Source organism: Glycine max, chromosome 19 (genome assembly GCF_000004515.6).
Source record: "Glycine max cultivar Williams 82 chromosome 19, Glycine_max_v4.0, whole genome shotgun sequence".
Taxonomy (NCBI): domain Eukaryota; kingdom Viridiplantae; phylum Streptophyta; class Magnoliopsida; order Fabales; family Fabaceae; genus Glycine; species Glycine max.
In genome coordinates this window covers 7,848,423-7,867,041 of record NC_038255.2, presented here as the reverse complement: position 1 = coordinate 7,867,041, position 18,619 = coordinate 7,848,423, and the positions used below count along the sequence as shown (strand labels likewise).

Here is an 18,619-nt window from a genome sequence, read left to right as displayed (position 1 = left end):
ACTAAACATATTATATTTGAATATTTGCTAAAAAAATCCAAATAATCATCCCATTTAATGACTTTTAATATATTCTCCCTAACTATATTTTAATTTTTATAAATATATTAGCATTAATAAATTGAAAGATACTTAAGGATGAGACACCTTGAATGTCAAGGTGTTAAGAATATCGGTTAGGACAAATACTTTAGTATTTTCAACACCTCAACATATAAATGTGACCCTTCCTTAGGAGTATTAAGTAATCAACCTGACAAATATTCTTAACATCTTGACAATCAAGGTAATTCCTCTTAGAAATACTAGGATATTCGACCTAGTGAGATACGTGAGTACTCTCATCACCTTATCTCTAAAGGGGGATATGGTAGTACTTAGGTAGTCGAACACCCGAATAATTCTTGCTTTTCACTTAAACAGATGAGATTATTCCAATAATCATCATTAGAGGATGTCTTAAACTCTTAATGATGATTAGAAACACACTATTACGTAATAAGGTAACAATACATAAAAGCTTGTGGATCTAAGCTTGAATAAGATATGTATAAATAGCTACGAGAATATTGAGGTTAGCCACTTTTTATTCTCATTTAATACTCTTATTTGTTGCTCTCGATCATGACTTTACTTGAACATAGTATTATAGTATGGGTTGTAGGTGTTTGGATCCTTAAATATTAGATTACAAAGAGAAAAGACCCTTAAGAAAAAGAGATAAGAAAGAAAGTTACATATATTTATCTTGTGCAAGTACAATTTAAATAATAACATATTAATATTTAAGATTTTAGATAATTTACATGTTAATATAAATTTATGCAATTTGTATAAATAAAATAAAATAATTTATCTAAATAATTAATATAATTTACAATTTTTTAATTACTCATAAAATATGTTTTTAAAGCTAAAATATGTATTTTATTTCTATAAAATACCCAAAATTCATTTTTATCTCTTGAAAAAAGATATCTATTTTTGTTCATGCAAAAATTATAATGTGTGACTTTTATTTCCTAAGTTAAGTTTAGATAAATCTAAACTTATGTTATTGATATCTGTCCAATGAAGATGCAACACGTCTAATACCCATCTATCCTCTCTCCTGTCTCTCTTCACTTTTCCACATCCATCACCACGCAGTGCCCCAACGCCTCCACCACGGCGAAAACCGTCGTGAAGTGCTGCACTGAAATCCAACGCCTCGACAATAACAACACCTATTCCCTTCCTCACAGTCCACTTCAAACCCATGGACTCCACACCGACAACAACAACCTCAATTTCCACGATGACGACTTCAACAGGGAGCATAACAGCGAGAGCGATGCGGTGGCGGAGATGGTGGTCGCGATCAAGGTCCTCCACGACGGGTTTGTGAGGATGGAGCAGATGAAGAGGGAGATCGAGAGCATGCTGGTGGAGATGGACTGCACCAAGATGATCCTGGACTCGCGGCAGAGGATCGTGGAGTACTGGGTCTTCACTGTAGAAAAATCAAAAGTTTCATCGAACCACTTTTTTGTGGGTGGTGGGTTCCAACATGATCCGATTTGGGTTTGGAAGAAAGGAATTCCTCTAGTTTTTTTTCTTTTCCTATAATTTGTGACGGTTTTTAATTCTCACGTAATTAATTGTATTTTATTATTTTTTTTTAATTCTCTTATACTTTATGATAATTTTTAATCCTTTGAATTGCATTTGAATTTTAAATTAAAAAAATGTAATATAGGTTTGGGTTTATCTTAAAAAGTCACATATTTTAATTTTGTAAAAATAATAATAAAAAAATTATAAGAATTAAAAATATATTTTAACCTTTCTAAAATTTATATTTAATAATACATAAGAAATAATGGTTACAATGTTGATAAAGGAAACAAACGCACAAAGAAATAATGTCATTCCTTTGTTATTTTCTTAAAAAAGTCATGGGTTTAAGTTTCTTTAAGATTTTTTTTTCTTTTTATTTTTCACTTCATTTCTTATCCTATAAGCGTTTACCCTTCTTTCTAAATTCTAATCCTAAAGATTTAGACCATCTTAAAGATTTTACCCTTATTTCTAATCCGCTGGAATTGAAACTATCCGTGGTGCAAAATCTGCAAAAAATCTCTGATTGAGCAAATTTATCTTTTAACCAAAATTGTAATAAATTCAATCTGGTTGAGATTATTACCTGTATTATTTAGTGTTAAAATATTTAATTAGATAGAGGAAACAATATTTGATCTCCTTTGTTCATCTTTTTCTTCTATTTGTTTTTCTCTCTCCTTTACCTTTTTCTCTTTCTCTACGTATAAATCTTCAATTCAGACAAAGGTGTATTACGAAATTGTTATAAATACTAATCCAACAATCCTAAACTATACTACCAATTAGTACATACCAAAATACAATTCCAAATTCTTTCAACTTTGCCTTCTTGGTTTACAACTCCAATTAGTCACAAGCTGTAAGCAATGGCCACTGAACAGAATGTTTCCTTCCAATTCGAAGGTCTTTGGGTCGTAGCGGTTGATGATGACACCACTATTCTTGAAATCATTAAACAAATGGGTTTTAAATGCCATTATCGTGGTAATTAGCTACTAAATTATACCATATCTAATTGTTACTATTTCTTATAATAGAAAGATTTGATCTTTGTTGATTAAACAAATGATTATTGTTGCAGTTGCCACATTCTCTGATGCCCCAGATGCTTTGAATTATGTTCTGGAGAATAAAGATCGCATTGATGTGATACTCGTTGATGTTCACTTGCCAAATATGGATGGCTATGAATTCCTTAAGCATATCAATAAGGAAATTGATATCCCTGTCATCAGTGAGTAACGAATTAAACTTGTCCTATAAATTGATTTTTAGGCTTAAATAAATTTTAGGTTTCCGATAAATATTCAATTTTTGTTTTGAGTCTTTGATAAAAAAATTTATTATATCTTGAGTCGTAAATATGTTAAATTTTTTTTTTAAACTTTTGACTGTTAATTAATTGATGACGTAAATCATTTCAACGATTAATATATATCATGAACATTAAAAGTTATTTAAGCATGTTTTGGACTTGCTTTACTTATAATAGTGCTTACATGTAGTCATGTCTGTTGATGGTTCTACGAGTGCTGTGAGGAAGGCTATTACACATGGGGCATGTGATTATTGGACCAAGCCTTTCAGTGAGAACCAATTCAAGATTATGTGGAAGCATGTTGCTATGAAAGCCTGGAATGAAAAGAAGCTACAAAAAAAAGATTTTTCTGAATTTGCTTCTTCTGTTCTTGATGCAAACTTGAAGGACCAAAAAGAGATCAGTTCCAATTCCAAAGAATCTGATGTTGATGATTGTGATGCACAACCAAAGAAGCCCCGTATAGCATGGAAAGGAGAACTGCATTGCCAATTTGTCAAGGCAGTGATGCATATTGGGCTTGACAGTATGATTAATACTTCAGCATTTATTTCTCTCTTTTCATATTTCTTTGTTGGTCTTGCAATATATGCACAAGGCATGATTATATGACTTTATAATTCGTCCCTTGATTATATTTCAGAGGCACAGCCAAAGAAGATTCTTGAAGTGATGAACATTCCTGGTTTGACAAAAGACCATGTTGCCAGTCATTTGCAGGTTGGTTTCTATATGCATTTGAAGCTTTCGGCTTATTTGAAATATAGTTGCCAAGCTTGTTTTCAATCCAAGATTGTAATTAATGTTGTTTTCTTATGCATGGCAATTAATATTATTTCCATTATTTGTGCATGGCAGAAATATAGATTTGATTTGAAGAAATCTAATGAAGTGGCTGTGCAACAGAATGAGATGCAATTGCCAAACAGTATACAATCAACAGAACCTATTGATTGGTTTAATCCTGAGGGTTGGACCAGTCAACCTGATGAATCTATCTTGGAAAGTGTTTCTGTTCAATCTCAGAATCAGCAACAAGGAGGAGGATCTTTGCATGTCTTGCCACCACCACTAGATGGATTTCGAATTCAAACAGATTGGTGTAATATGAATTTCTGAATGGCTAACATTCAGTAAACTTTGATTTTGATGGTCTTAATGCTTAGTTTATGAGTAACTTTTAGGCATTTATGTGCTTGAAAGTACTTTCGGCTGGAAATGTAGATTCTATGTTCCTAGAAAGTATAGGTTTTGGTATCATGTGTAGTTTAAGAGTATTGTCAGTTTTGTATACAATATTTCTTTTTAATTCATTGTTCAAAGTTTGAATTTACATTTTTCCATATATGATCTTTAATGTTTTTGATATAAATGATCTTAAGGTTACCTCTTTAAGTTGTATGTAAGTTTTATTCTAGTAAAATCCTACTGCACACCTTACGGAGGCACTTTGGTCAAATTTGTCCTTTATCATATAATTAAATCATGAAATTATGTGATTTCTTCAAACCCAATCATTTTTCATCAGCTTTGCTTTGACCAGAAAATCTGTGTAGATTGCAGAAGACATTGTTTCACCAAAGTTAGTCACTCATATTGTGATTAGTTTAGCCAATTAATATTTTACCAAACAATAAGTTAATTCCACAAAAGGATTTATTCATCAATATGGTTCTTTTTAAACAAAATATCAAAATGGATGTTTTGTAAAGCCAATTAATATGGGAGTTATTTTTGTCACGTGTGATGTAAGAGGTTTTATCCTGAGTAGCGCCTTATGTGTTTTTCTTTTGTAAACGTTACCTTATTCACTTCATCCCTTTTTTTAAAACAAGTATTTAAGGTTGACGAAATCAACTCTTAGAAAAGCAAAAAAATTATTTATTTTTTATGTGATGATGATAGCTAATGATAACGGTGAGAGTAGTTGTGATGACAATCTTAATATAAATTAAATATTTAAGATATTCAATAAAACTAATATATATATATATATATATATATATATATATATATATATATATATATATATATATTTTTATTTGCTGAAGTCAATTTTTTCTTCTATTAGTTGATTTTTTTTTCTTTTTTTAAACGTTCCATTAAATACAAATTGTTCCTTCCATCTTGGAATTTTTCTCAATTTTCGAGAAAGTGAAGAAAAGGTATCGTTGAACAAGATAAGGAGCATAAACCAGGACAAAGTTGTTTCTCTTAAAAAAGTTGAAAATTCCCTCTCTCTCTTGCTACGTTTCAATGTTGTCATTCCTTTGATGCGTTATTATTTTCTCATATTTTTTAATCTTTTTTGTTATCATTTTAATTACTGATTAACTTTAATTGTCAAATTAATTATGCAGTTTTAGCATTTGGGTCTATTGAATTAATTTTGTGTTTTTAATTTAATTTCAGGAGAATTATAAGCAATTGAGTTTGAATCCAAAATTGGGCTTGGACTTGAAGAGAGCATACTATTCTATTCTACCAAATTTTATCTTATCTAGATTTTATCTCATCTAGATATTATTTAGATTTGATCTCATCTAGATGTTATTTCATCTAGATCTTATCTTATCTAGATTTTATTTTATTTATGAGCTTGGATTTAAAACAGATTTGTAAGCTTTGGGGCTGAAAACTATATAACAACACTAAGGTTCTAATTTAGGCTCTCTTCTCTCTCCTCTCCTCTCCTCTCTCTTTTTCGTTTTAGTTTTAGAGTGCTACTCTCAATTTGTTTTAGTTTCTTTTTCGTTTTGGAGAATAATTCTAGTTTTGTTCGTTTCTACTATAATTTCGTTTTCTATTAATTAATGGAAGGCTAAGTCTCCAGCGTTGTTTTCTCTTGAGGATCAAACACAGCTCTCTTTAAGGTTCTATTATTACTATTAAATTCTGATCAGTTTTTCCTCTTCACCAATTATATTTGTTGCTGTTAATTCATGCATGCTTAGTGCTTGATTAATTGTCTCTGCGTTTAATTTACGTTCATGCTTAATGATCGTTCATGATTAATTGGTGTATGTGTTGCTTAATCACATAATGAATGTCTTATGTTAAATTTCGCTTAGTAATTTAATTTAGGGTTGGATTAAGTGGTTGAACTGATAAAGGATAAACTATCGTAACCTAGGATAAGAGACTTGCTTGTGAATCAAGAGGGAGCAACGTGTTTTAATTTTGATATTTTCTAATTCACATTTATTCGCTGTTTAATTTACAAAAGCAAACAACCCCCAATTTGTTACTATTTTCCTATTATATGTTATGAACATTTGGTTGACCATTGCTCGTTGAGAGACGACCTAAGATCACTTTCTAGATACTACATTTTTAATGCTTATTTAATTCGGGTAAGGCAAACCATCACCATGACCACCATCAATTTTTAATGCCTCGATCACCCTTCAAAAGCCAGCAAGACAAACCCATGACCACCATCAACAAAACCCACCTTCTTATAAACAAAGTTCAACCCCAACCTCTTTTTTATTTATTTATACAAAATAGTTTCCATTACCAATAGTGATTAATACTTAAACACACATTAGGTGAATATTTTTTCTAATATGATTTATTTTATATCTAAAAATTAATCAAAATTTAAATCCTAAATCATTTAATTAAAAGATATAAATCAGTATCAATCGATTTTCTCTTTATTTATATATATATAACAACAATATTTCCAGGTACAATTAAGACATGCAGTACGATCACTATTGCCTGTACAATGGAATTAGCATCCCCAAACTCCAACCATCACCATGAAAACAACAACGACAACAAGGTTATTCAGAGGCTCCATTGCCATGCCGCGATTCCCTCGTTACAAAGCTATTTGCCATGAATAATTCTGGGTCGTCACAATCAGAGCTTGACGATGAGGAGGAGGATCAGCCATATGCGGAGTTTTGGATGGGCAGCCACGTGTCTGGACCCTCTTTCATTGTTTTGGATGGTTCAGAACAAAGAGTGACCCTTAAATCTTGGCTTTTGGAGAATCCTAACGTGCTTGGACCAAAGGTTGTGGAGAAGTGGGGTGGTGATCTTCCCTTCTTGTTTAAGGTATGAATATGATCATATATATATAGTCTTGCTTTTGGTGCATGTTGGTTGATGTTGGAACAACTATTTTGCACCACAGCATCTTTATTTTCTCAATTAGGAGTTTTTGTTCTATGAGAATAATGTAGGGATTATTCAATTTTTTAAATCTTTCTATTTTTTATCCTTATTTTAAATATTATTTAATGTTCAAATCCAAACCGATCTAAAATAAAAATTTAAAACCTCTAAAAAAAATTTGAAAATCAAACCAAATTGATTCTTTTTGAATTTGTTTGGAATTTTTTTTTCTCAAATTGATTAGTTCAATTCAATTTGGGGTTTGTGTTTTTGAAATCGATCAAAATCCAATCAAACTGTAATATTTGAAACTAACATTTATATTACTTTAGTGTTATACATTTTATGTCTGTACCACTTGAGTTTTACACTGTTTTGTATGAAATTTATACAATGTATATTATTTTCTTTTTTAGACGATTTTCTTAAGATAAGTTTGGTTTAAAATAGATGAAATTTTGCATATTTTTTATTATAGAAAGTTTAGCATATTAATAAGTTCCATAGATTGTTATCAATAATTTTTTATGTATTTTTATTTAAAATATGAAAATAAAGTATATAAATTTTAATGAAATAGTATTTTAGTAAAAATCACAAAAATTGAACCGCATATATTTTTAAAGTTTGATTAAGGTGACTTTTCGATGAAAAATTGAACCATATCGAGCCGCAAACACCTCTAGTGCTAGCCAAGGTATCCTCACAACTTTCGATCCTTGGGACAGATTATGAGACTAATCCTTCGTTCGGACCTAATCACACTTAAAGCTTTTCGTCTTCTCTGAGAATGAATTCCACAAGAATCGAACTCAGTTCTTCTCTCACATATTTAATATGTATTGCTACCTGAACTATACTCATTAGATACTTTAAATTAAGTTTTAATATTTTAAAATAAATTATTAATAACTAAGAAAATGTATCTAAATGTAAATTGATTATCATAAATATAAGTATATTCCAAAAAAGATCATAAATATACATATAATTTCTATATATGTTTAAACGTTTATCTAGGACTAATTTAATTATGATATAATTTATATTAAAAATATTTATTTATTATAAATTTTAGGGTTATAAAATAAATATTTATAATACTATTTTTTATAGGAAATATTTATCATACTAAAATACTAGTTATCATTTAATTTACTTATGATATGTATCTAGACTAGATAAAATGTACATGATTTTAAAAGTGACATAATGTAACATATGTACTTTTATTCTGTATATTAGAATCTTTAATTTGATAAATGAAACTCTCTCTCTTTCCATTTTCTTAGTAAAGAGTTTTTTTTTTTTTTTTAAGAAATAGCCAAGAGGTTCTTAATACTCTCTCTTTTCTCCTTGAGGATATCAATGCATTTTAAACATTATCCTTTCATTTAACCAAAATATCTCTCTCTGGCTTTTTACCCAAAAAATATCTCTTAATCATTGTGAATCATCATCTTTTTATCTTTATTTATATAATATTTAACAAGTAGTTATTTATCTAAATAATACTAAATTTTTCTTTAAATAAAATATTGAATTTGAGTCTTATAAATAAAAAAATATTTAAATAATATTTATTGAAAGATATTAACTATTTCAATAAATCTCATTAAATGAATCTCTCGATGGAGAGATACTTTTTGTTCGCCCAAAGTAAATAAATTAATATGAATGCCACTAAATGGATGTCTCGGGTGAGAGATACTTCATGTTCATCAAAATGCGTCTTAATGATTTAGACCAGGGGAAACATAGACACTTGTGCCTCTCTGTATCTTTGATAAAATGAAAGAAGAAGAGGATAGAGGTAAAAAAAAAAAAAGAAACTGAGAGTGTTAAAAAGTAGTTGGTACTTGGTAGTTTTAGTCAAATAGTTTTGAGAATAGTTAGTAAAATTGTCTTGACAAAACGTAGAGATGATTAAGGGAAGGTTTTCTTTTTTATATATTGTTATAGATGAATTAAAAACATATTTAAATCTAAATCTTTATAATTTTGAAATGATATCATGTATAGTATAGCCTTTACAACTAAGTGGCTTTCTGGAGTTCAATCCTTAACGACTTCTGTTACAAGTTGAATTTTAAAATTGAGAGTCCGTGCGTGCACCTTCATTTTGTAGTCATTGATTTGGTAATTAATATTGAAAACCATTTAATTCCCAATACATTAAAATAGAAGATGAAAAAGTTAGGTGCATGATGCATCAATTTATGGTGGAATCACTCATCAATCAAGTATGCTCAAGATTGAGTTTTTGTTTTAAGGTGCTGTCCGTGGACAAGGCCTTGTCTATACAGGCTCACCCTGATAAGAATCTGGCCAGAACATTGCTTAAGTTGCACCCTGATGTTTACAAGGATGGGAATCACAAACCAGAAATGGCTCTGGCAGGGACAGAGTTTAAGGTTCTATGTGGATTGGTCACTCTTAAGGTAATGTATGCTGTGGAATTTTTGTTTAAGTTTCTTTACAGCATTCCTTGCACCTTTTTTTTATTTGGGGGAAAAAAACATATTTGGGAAAAAAAAATATTTTTTTCTTGACTAGAACAGGTCTTGGTTTTAATTGAGAGAAATTTGTGTTTTTCTAATTTACAGTCCTAGAAATTGAGGTTGTAAATTTTAGTGAGTCTTGTCATTGATGATGACTTACAAAATGGAGTTTTTAAGGATTTGACTGTTTGGTATGTTCAAAGTTCAAACCATTTTCTGTTCAGTTTTAATTAATTTAGTACTTACGCAGTTCAGGTTTAGGTGTAGGAAAAGAACTGTGCACTTGTTACTTGTTAGGTATAATTACATAAATATGATGTGACTTGAACATATTTTTTCTTTTGACTTGACTTTCCCTTATGCTTCCATCAAGTGAATACAACCTTGATAGCTGATCAAACAATTGAGAGCATCAAATGAAAAAAAAATCAAATAATAACCATTTGAGTTTAATAAACATGCAAATTAAGTGTTTTTTTTAGCAGTTCATAAAGTGGAAGTTTGATGCCTTTTATTATAAGTTTTAGAATCTTTATTACTTCAGGTCACCTTGATTTGATATTATAAGTTTGAGATATACATTTTTCTGACTGTTATTCACTTGGAGCAAGTTAGCAATTTGCTGTGATTTTATTCAGGAGCTTAAGGCCGTGCTTACTGTCCCTGAGGTTGTGGAGCTGGTTGGTGTTGAAAATGTTAACTTGGTGTTACAAATCACTGATGAGGATGGTGAAGAGAAGGTTAAGGCTATTTTGCAGTCTCTTTTCACTGACGTCATGTCAGAAAGTAAAGAGAGTGTAACTGGTGCAGTAGACAAACTGAGAAATCGTCTGCATAAGGAAAGTCAGGTTGGTTGATATATAACTTGCTTTTGATTTAAAAAGTTTAGCTTGTGTTGATTTACTCTGTGTGTCTTAGTCCTTTTCTCCACCCTGAATTATTTGAATATTACATTATATTATTTGTGCATATGAAACAAATGTTGTAGCTAAAGTGAGGTAATTGGTTGCTATATCAGTCTCTAGTATTTATTGCTATAATGATATATCAGTTATTAAAAGTGGTTACTAAATCAAACACTAAATCAATCACTAAATCTGTGTCTTAATCCTTTTCTCCACCTGATTTATTTGAATAATAAATTATATTATTTGTGCATATGAAACAAATGTTGTAGCTAAAATGAGGTAATTGGTTGCTATATCAGTCTCTAGTATTCATTACTATAATGATATATCAGTTATTAAAAGTGGTTGCTAAATCAAACACTAAATCAATCACTAAATCTGTGTGTCTTAGTCCTTTTCTCCACCTGATTTATTTGAATATTAAATTATATTATTTGTGCATATGAAACAAATTTTGTAGCTAAAATGAGGTAATTGGTTGCTATATCAGTCTCTAGTATTGATTACTATAATGATATATCAGTTATTAAAAAAGTGGTTGCTAAATCAAACACTAAATCAATCACTAAGTTTTTTAGTTGGTATACTATGGTCGCACTAAGGTTCAAACGTATAACCTTATGCATATTACCACAAACCTCCTACCACCAGGCCAACGGCCTGACATTGACCGGAGTCCGGAGTGGGTTCATTAGTTGTTGAGTTGGTTGCTAAATCTTAGCAATTAGTGTTTTAGTATCCGTTTTGAATCAGTCTTAATTCAGTTACTAATTGATTTAGTAACTGATTTCTTCATTGTAGTGATCCAATTTTTAATATTAAAAGGCAATTCTTTACTTGTAGTGGTAGGGGATAAAACTCTCTCAGTGCCTATTTTTTTCATTAAAAATACTCAAATCTGAAACATTGCATAAGGAAAATGAACCCAGTTAGACCAACAGATATTGGTTTATAATCTTCTTTGTCATAATATTTGTGGTGAACAGCTACACATACTACTTAATGTGCAATCAATTTTTATCTCCTTGCTCCTGTTTCCTCTATTTTTTTAAAATTGTTTACTGTATTGAATATAACATATTGTGGCAGCTCTAATATGCAGCTGGGAATGGGATCATATTTCAGAATTCAGATGCATTAAACTCTTTAAGTTGCTACTATGAAACAATAATTTATGTATTATTTCTTTGTTAACACACACATGTTGCTAAAGTGATTAATCAATACAATAATATTTTTATTTTTTGCATCATTGGGTGAGGCAGTTGACAGATAAGGAGCAACTGGTACTGTGGTTGGAAAAGCAATATCCATCTGATGTTGGTGTCATAGCAGCCTTCTTTCTTAACCATGTGAAACTCGCTCCGGACGAAGCCTTATTCCTTGGAGCAAATGAACCTCATGCATATATCTATGGTGAGTGCATTGCATGCAAGGCAACTTCTGACAATGTTGTAAGAGCTGGCCTCACTCCCAAACACAGAGATGTCCAGACTCTTTGTTCCATGCTCACATACAAACAGGTAAATGATAAAGGACAAAATTTAAATGAAGTTCCTTAGATGTTTCAGGTGTTGTTTTCAAATTGAATTGGAATTTCATCTTGGTTAATTATTTGCTCAGTAAATGTTTGTTTTAAATGTTAATATAAGTTACTAAGGTGAAATTCCAAATCTGATTGGAAAACAACACAAAAAAATTCAAGGAAGTGCATCTAAATTTCATTCAATGATATGCAATTTTCTAGGACTATACTGTTTGCTATGGTTACACTTCCATACACACATAAGATTCTGATATATAAGATGTGTCAAATTTTCTACGGCGACTTGTTAAACCATGAATTTCATCCTTGTACACCCCTGGTCACTTGGCTGAGGCATATGCAGTTTACATTTTTCATTAGATAACTAAAACATCTATGGAACTTTTTTTTTAATTGTAAAATGCATAGCTTCATGGAGATTTCTTTCTGACAGATAAGAAGGTATAAAATAGAGTAGGTACAAAAATTTATTTCTTGTTAGTTTTGTAATAGAGCAAACTACTTGAGTATAATGGTTAAAGTTTGAAATAGAGGTGGAAAATTAGAAATGTTTTTTCCAATTCTATGATATGGAAGTTTTTTATGATATGCCATCTATGATCTGCTGTGATTTTACAATGATTTTTCTTCAGGAAGGAAACATTCTTGTATGGGGCTATAAATAAGCAGGACTCATACTTGATGTCATTAGTCTTTTAATTTTAATTTTTATTTGATTTTCATAAATTTTAATATTTTTAAAAATAACTAACACAAACACACAAAAAAAGGACCAAAATTAAACAAAGTCATGATAATGTATAGAAACTAAAAGCAATTTTTTTTTTTTAAGATAACAATTTTCTTACATCTGTTGAATTTGAGATTGATTGTTGTATTCTTCCTCAAGGGGAAACGGTAGTGTTCCCAGCAGTTCCTGGTCCTTCTATCTTTTTGGTCACAGTTGGGGAAGGAATGATGATCAATACATAATCACCAAAAGGGTATACAATCACTGAAGGGGATGTTCTTTTTGTGGCTGCCAACACTGAGATAACTGTTACTAGTGCATCTCGGTTGCATCTATTTAGGACCGGGGTTAATAGCACATTCTTTCAAGCTTCCTAATGTGACTATGACTCATAACATATTTTTTGAGAGCCAATCATGTAATTGTGTACATATATTAGTATTGTACATTCAAGAATAATTGAAACACATTATAGATAGAGAAAAAGTGCATTAAGAGAGTGTGCATTAAGAGAGTTGCATTGTCTTATATTTTTCTTATATCATAAAAGTCTTTTCAATTGTATGCCTATTTTTTTATGTCTAGATAAATTCGTGATGTAACTAACTACGAATATTATGCAAAATATCATTTAAAACTTTTTCAATCAAGAAGAATCATTAAACTCTGCATACAATTATAAGTTTGTAACAATAAACAGACAATATTAAAGAAGAAAAATAAGTTTATTTGTTGAACAAGTTTATTTTAATGTGTTTTTTGATCTTCATCGAGAATTCATACAGTGGATAAAAAACGTGAAAATTAGAAGTAATATAGTGATTTTGGTTCCATGTCTTCGAGTTCGAGCATTGGTCACACATCAAGAAACTACACAAACTCAAAAAGTAGGTTTTTCAAAAAAAAAAAAATCGTTTGACGTAAAAAAGTTGTTTTGTCTGAACAAGAATCCAATTATTTTTTCTCTGGAATTTATTACATAATAAGACTTGCTGGGAATACTGACCAAGAATAGGAAAGCAGGCTGTAATTGAAGAAGGTATTAGAATCTAGATTTTCCTCAAAGAGCCGTGAAAAGAAAATAAAAAATACACAGGTTTTCTTTCCTCACAAACCAAAGGGGAGGTGAAGGTATACAAATATTTATTATATATGTTTTCCTACATCATTTTCATAGACACAAGTAGACTCATTCTATGACAAACTAATCTAATTTAGTTCCCGGTCACCTTGTCAGACCAGCCAGAGTCTGGGTTGTAATTCAAAATGCCACTTTTTCCATATCTGGATTTTTATTTTCATTTTGGTGCCTCGGTAGCTATGTTTGACGTTACAAAATCACTAACAAACTACAATGGTTTAATCATTGGGGATACAAATGGATGAGTGAAATGGGTTGTCAACACTGCACAATATTCTTTTCAGAACATAACTCTAACGTCCATTCCACGTTTCAAGATATAATTGGAATGGAATGACTATCAAAACTCTTGAATCACTCCTAGGACACACATCTAATAGCACAAGAAATTCCGTTATGTTTGATTCAAATTATTTTTCCAAAAGAAACCCCAACCAAATATGCACTGTGGACAACACAACACTCGTGTAACAAATAAAGCCAAGGTTCAATATTTATCCTAAAGGAAAACCAATCTAAATCCAAGTATAGCCACAGAAAATACTCTCCCTTGGTGATTTTAATGTCATCAAGGTGAAGAAGCATCAAATAAAATTCCAGAAGTCAAAATTTTGGTTATTGTTTAACATAAATATGTAATTCTAACAGAAAAATCTGCCAAAAAAACAATACTCCATTAAACCAAGCAGCAGCATCTCAGGCTTCTGAGATTGGATACTCAAATACTACATCTTTTCCAGTAAGCTTCCTGTAAACTCCAGAAAAGGTCTCCAGCTTGTACTCAGTGTTGTTGCGCTCCTTGGGGTCCAAGAAAACCTTAAATTGATACAAAAGGAAAAACTTTAAATTTATATGGGAAACAAAAATTAAAGGACATTTAAACTAACATCAACATCACAAACACTCACCTTCATTATTTTTGAGCCATCAATTCTATATCTGGCCCGTTTGCCAACAATCTCTGCAGGATACACAACATCCTCCAGCATGGCATCATGGACAGCGGTCAAAGTGCGGGTTCGGGGTCGCTGAACAGCAGAGCCTTTCTTTGGCGGTCGCACGATCCTCCTTGTGGCAATCAAGACAACATCCTGTCATTTGATAATCTTCAGTTGATACAAATAGTTGATCCAGGAACTCACTATAACCACATTAATGTGACAGGGTAAACAAATACATTATGGAAAAACATTGAAAAGAAAACCAAAGATCAACTAATTTCATATCAAGTCAAGTAACATTGCAGTAAAATACAACCTTCCCACTAAACTTCTTCTCCAACTCTCTGACAAGTCGAAGATGAATCTTGCGGAATGCCTTCCTCAATCTGAAAGGCACATAGATGACTACAGCCTTGCGATTACCAGCCACATCCATTTGACTGCATGAAATAAATTGTCCTGACAATGAGAAATTTTTTAAAACCAAACATCCATCAATTCATCATTGATCATTCACAATATCCTTACATAGCTTGGTTTATGTAGAGATCTTTCAAGTCACTTTTCAGATCCTGATTGGTGTTCTCCAAGTCGAACAAGTACTGCACAGGCATCAAATAACAGAGTTTCAATATAAAGGAGAATCTTGAATTTATGAAATCAATTCACTCTAAAGAAACAGAAAAGGGCTATAACCTGTCCAACTGTCTCCTCAAATTCAGTGGGCTCGGCATCCTTATCCTTGTGAATTTTCTTCCTCGAGGTGTACATTTTGTTCAATCTGTTTCATGACATAAGGGCCACTATCAGAACCTTTGCTTAATAAATAAAAATAAGAATCACAGTGAACATGATTTCCAAAATCCTATTACACGATAAAGGACAACCCAACCCAATATTCATACGGTTACAAGGACAAGGAAATTTAGAAATTGCATAATTAAGAATATAGAAATCATTAACAAAAAGGAAAAAATCACCACCAATTTCATAATTTTCATTAAAGAAGACATATAAATGAAACAGTGTAACAACTAAAACAGTTTTCCACCTCCCCGCTTCCTCTCTCTTGTTTCTTATCTTTAATTCTAACTTACTGAGTCAGAGTGGATAGAGAAATTTAAAAGCTGCATAATTAAGAATATTGTGAATGAGAAAGTGGCAACCCAAACAAAACTCATAGGGTTACAAGGGTAGAGAAATTTAAAAGCTGCATAATTAAGAATATAGAAATCACAAACCAAAAGGAAAAGATCACCACCAATCTTAGAATTTTCACCATATGAAACAATGTCAACAACTGAAACAGTTTTCTCTCTCTCTCTCTCTCTCTCTCTCTCTCTCACACACACACACACACACACACACCTTTAACTCTCACTTGCTGAGCTAACAGACAAAAGATCAGCATTCCCAAATCCAGAAACTGAACAATAAACTCGAAGGAATATATAATCATGACTAAGATTAATTCCTATTATGCTCTCACCAACACATTCCCGATGCAAACATTACATTGCTCCAACAATGATGTATGAACAAATGATCAAGCCCGTAGTTCCAATAAAAAACAACTATCAGAAATCAATTCAAACCAATCAAAATCTGAAATTTAAAACACAAATTTTAAGGGATTGTCAGGAAAATTGTGGATTGGTTCAAAATCATTATAAATTAAAACTGGTGATAATCAGAAGCAAATTAAGCGATGGAAAAATTGAAGAGAGAAAATGGGGAACAAGCAAAGCGAGAGAAAATAGTTGAATACCAGATGAAGAGAGTGAGGAACCCTTCTGCTTCAGCAGGAACGAGAGAAAGAAAAAGGAGGCGCTTACAAGGGTTTTATAAGGAACACTGAGAAGAACGTTCAGGTTTACCCTAATTTTAGATGCACTGGTTGGTAAGGGTAACATAGGGGGTGTTCAGAATAGCCGATCTCTTCTGGTTTACCCTAAAATTAAACTCATTTACTTAAAAAAATTGGTATATATAATTTATTTTGATTTAAGATTTATGTTGGTGACCAAGGCAATTAATATTTTTGAAAATTCAATTATTTCTTTAAATATTGAATATATATTATGAATAATCAAAGGGTTAAACAAATTAATTTTTATATTTATTTGCTTTTGATTTAATTTATTTTTTATTTTATTTTTTTAAGAAATGTGATTAATATGCTTGCAAGTATACATGAACACAAATATATATATATATATATATATATATATATATAATAAAAAAGATATTAAAAATATATTAAAAATTATAATAATATAAAAATTTGTAAATTATAAACCTAATCACAAGTTTTTACATTAGTATATTTATAAAATCATCATATATGTATATATATAACTAATATCTATTTATGAAAAATATATTTAATTAAATATATTTTTACTAATTATCTGAGTTAAGATAGTAAATATTATTAATATTATTGGTTATATAATGAAATATAAATAAGATATTTGATATTTTAAATTATTTTTTATTAAGTTTATTATATATCTTACATTTTATTTAATATTTTCTAAAAAAAGTAGGATTAAAACAAAAAATTGGTCAAATTCAAACCGCTTTAAATTAGATTGGATTCAATCAGATTAAAAATTTAAATTATATCAACTGAATAATAAATTAAGAAAAACAAAATGATTGAATTAGATGATTTTTTTTTTAAAATTGATCAAATCAGATCTTAGAACACCCCTAGGGTAATATAATTGTATTTGTTTTTTTAGCTTTATTGTATTTTTCTTTGATTACTTGCAAGTTGCATGTTTGATTTTAAAATTTATGTAGACAAAATTTAAAGTTTTTATTAACAAATATTTTTAATTTCTGTAAAAATATGAAATAAATATATAATTATTCAATTATGTAAATTAGATCTATTTTATTTTAATGACTTAATATAAAAATATATAAAAATCTTATTTGATTTGATTTAAATTGGAATTTGATAGTTTAATTATAATAATAATGATATTTTAAAGACAATGGGATTTTATTTTTTTTTATCATTGAAAAAGAAAAAAATAAAATAAAATAAACTGCTCATGCAAATAAACTATAATGAGATCATTAACTAACAACCAAGAAATTTTAAGTGACTTGACTAAGGAAGAAAGAAAAAGAAAATAAATCACATATTCAATTCCTCTAACTAACAAAAATTAATCATTAATATTTATGGATAAGAATATTTTCTAAAGTAACCACAGCTAAAGTTGCTCAAAGAAGAAGAGCTTTCTCTAACTAAATTGGTGCCATTGGTTTTCTCTATTCACATGTTGAAGACCCAACTCCACTGTCTATGCATAATGACTCTAATATGATTGATCAACGCTCCAATAATAGGTGAAATTGGAAATTAGCATGTGATAACAACTGAATAGCAGTGCAAGAATCAGTTTCACAAATCACTTTTCTATAACCATTATACCAAGCAAGATTGAGGTCATGAAAAATGGCTTCTTCCACACCGAGGTTAACATCGACAAAATATAGGAATCCAAATGTCGAACGCGCGATGAGTGTTATTGTAAAATAATATGGAGAGATGATTCCTCGGATGAACCCTAGATCTTTTGAAAGGATGGAAACGAGAAACATTCGGGAAAATAACGGATGTACGAGAAACATTGGGGAAAATAAGGAATGTTTGATTTGATTGTTTTCTGTTTTTATTTTTAGTGAAAACAGTAAATGATGATAAAAATATGTTTAGTTGAATTTTTGAAACATTTTTCAATGGAAAATGAAAACAAAAATAACTAGAAAATGAAAATAATAGGA

The 18,619-nt window shown here is 30.2% G+C and overlaps 3 protein-coding genes across 3 annotated transcripts; 2 read left to right on the top strand and 1 right to left on the bottom strand.

The window, feature by feature from the left end:
• Positions 1-904: 904 nt before the first annotated feature.
• On the top strand, positions 905-4,265 carry LOC100793391 (two-component response regulator ORR21). Its single transcript, XM_041012859.1, has 6 exons — positions 905-1,537; positions 2,506-2,586; positions 2,684-2,836; positions 3,108-3,446; positions 3,564-3,640; positions 3,779-4,265. Exons 1-6 carry the CDS (start codon positions 1,348-1,350, stop codon positions 4,037-4,039), a joined length of 1,101 nt encoding a protein of 366 aa, XP_040868793.1. The 5' UTR covers positions 905-1,347; the 3' UTR covers positions 4,040-4,265.
• Positions 4,266-6,671: 2,406 nt separating this feature from the next.
• LOC100792869 (mannose-6-phosphate isomerase 1) lies at positions 6,672-13,439 on the top strand. Its single transcript, XM_041012858.1, has 5 exons — positions 6,672-6,988; positions 9,322-9,489; positions 10,188-10,396; positions 11,713-11,980; positions 12,893-13,439. Exons 1-5 carry the CDS (start codon positions 6,767-6,769, stop codon positions 12,902-12,904), a joined length of 879 nt encoding a protein of 292 aa, XP_040868792.1. The 5' UTR covers positions 6,672-6,766; the 3' UTR covers positions 12,905-13,439.
• An 876-nt stretch (positions 13,440-14,315) lies between these two features.
• LOC100305484 (40S ribosomal protein S7) lies at positions 14,316-16,774 on the bottom strand. The gene is made up of 6 exons (NM_001249133.2): positions 16,584-16,774; positions 15,512-15,596; positions 15,344-15,417; positions 15,132-15,255; positions 14,783-14,965; positions 14,316-14,690 (listed from the first exon to the last, which is right to left on the bottom strand). Exons 2-6 carry the CDS (start codon positions 15,584-15,586, stop codon positions 14,571-14,573), a joined length of 576 nt encoding a protein of 191 aa, NP_001236062.2. The 5' UTR covers positions 15,587-15,596; positions 16,584-16,774; the 3' UTR covers positions 14,316-14,570.
• Positions 16,775-18,619: the final 1,845 nt, after the last annotated feature.

What these genes read in the sequence shown, in the direction of transcription:
- LOC100793391 (XM_041012859.1), top strand. Translation starts at nt 1,348, where the DNA reads ATGGTGGTCGCGATCAAGGTCCTCCACGACGGGTTTGTGAGGATGGAG. An exon ending in GATGCATATTGGGCTTGACA is followed by an intron (nt 3,447 to 3,563) that starts GTATGATTAATA and finishes ATTATATTTCAG; the next exon opens with AGGCACAGCCAAAGAAGATT. An exon ending in ATGTTGCCAGTCATTTGCAG is followed by an intron (nt 3,641 to 3,778) that starts GTTGGTTTCTAT and finishes TGTGCATGGCAG; the next exon opens with AAATATAGATTTGATTTGAA.
- LOC100792869 (XM_041012858.1), top strand. Translation starts at nt 6,767, where the DNA reads ATGAATAATTCTGGGTCGTCACAATCAGAGCTTGACGATGAGGAGGAG. An exon ending in ATCTTCCCTTCTTGTTTAAG is followed by an intron (nt 6,989 to 9,321) that starts GTATGAATATGA and finishes TTTTGTTTTAAG; the next exon opens with GTGCTGTCCGTGGACAAGGC. An exon ending in CGTCTGCATAAGGAAAGTCA is followed by an intron (nt 10,397 to 11,712) that starts GGTTGGTTGATA and finishes TTTGCATCATTG; the next exon opens with GGTGAGGCAGTTGACAGATA.
- LOC100305484 (NM_001249133.2), bottom strand. Translation starts at nt 15,586, where the DNA reads ATGTACACCTCGAGGAAGAAAATTCACAAGGATAAGGATGCCGAGCCC. An exon ending in CTCTACATAAACCAAGCTAT is followed by an intron (nt 15,256 to 15,343) that starts GTAAGGATATTG and finishes TATTTCATGCAG; the next exon opens with TCAAATGGATGTGGCTGGTA. An exon ending in ATGGCTCAAAAATAATGAAG is followed by an intron (nt 14,691 to 14,782) that starts GTGAGTGTTTGT and finishes TATCAATTTAAG; the next exon opens with GTTTTCTTGGACCCCAAGGA.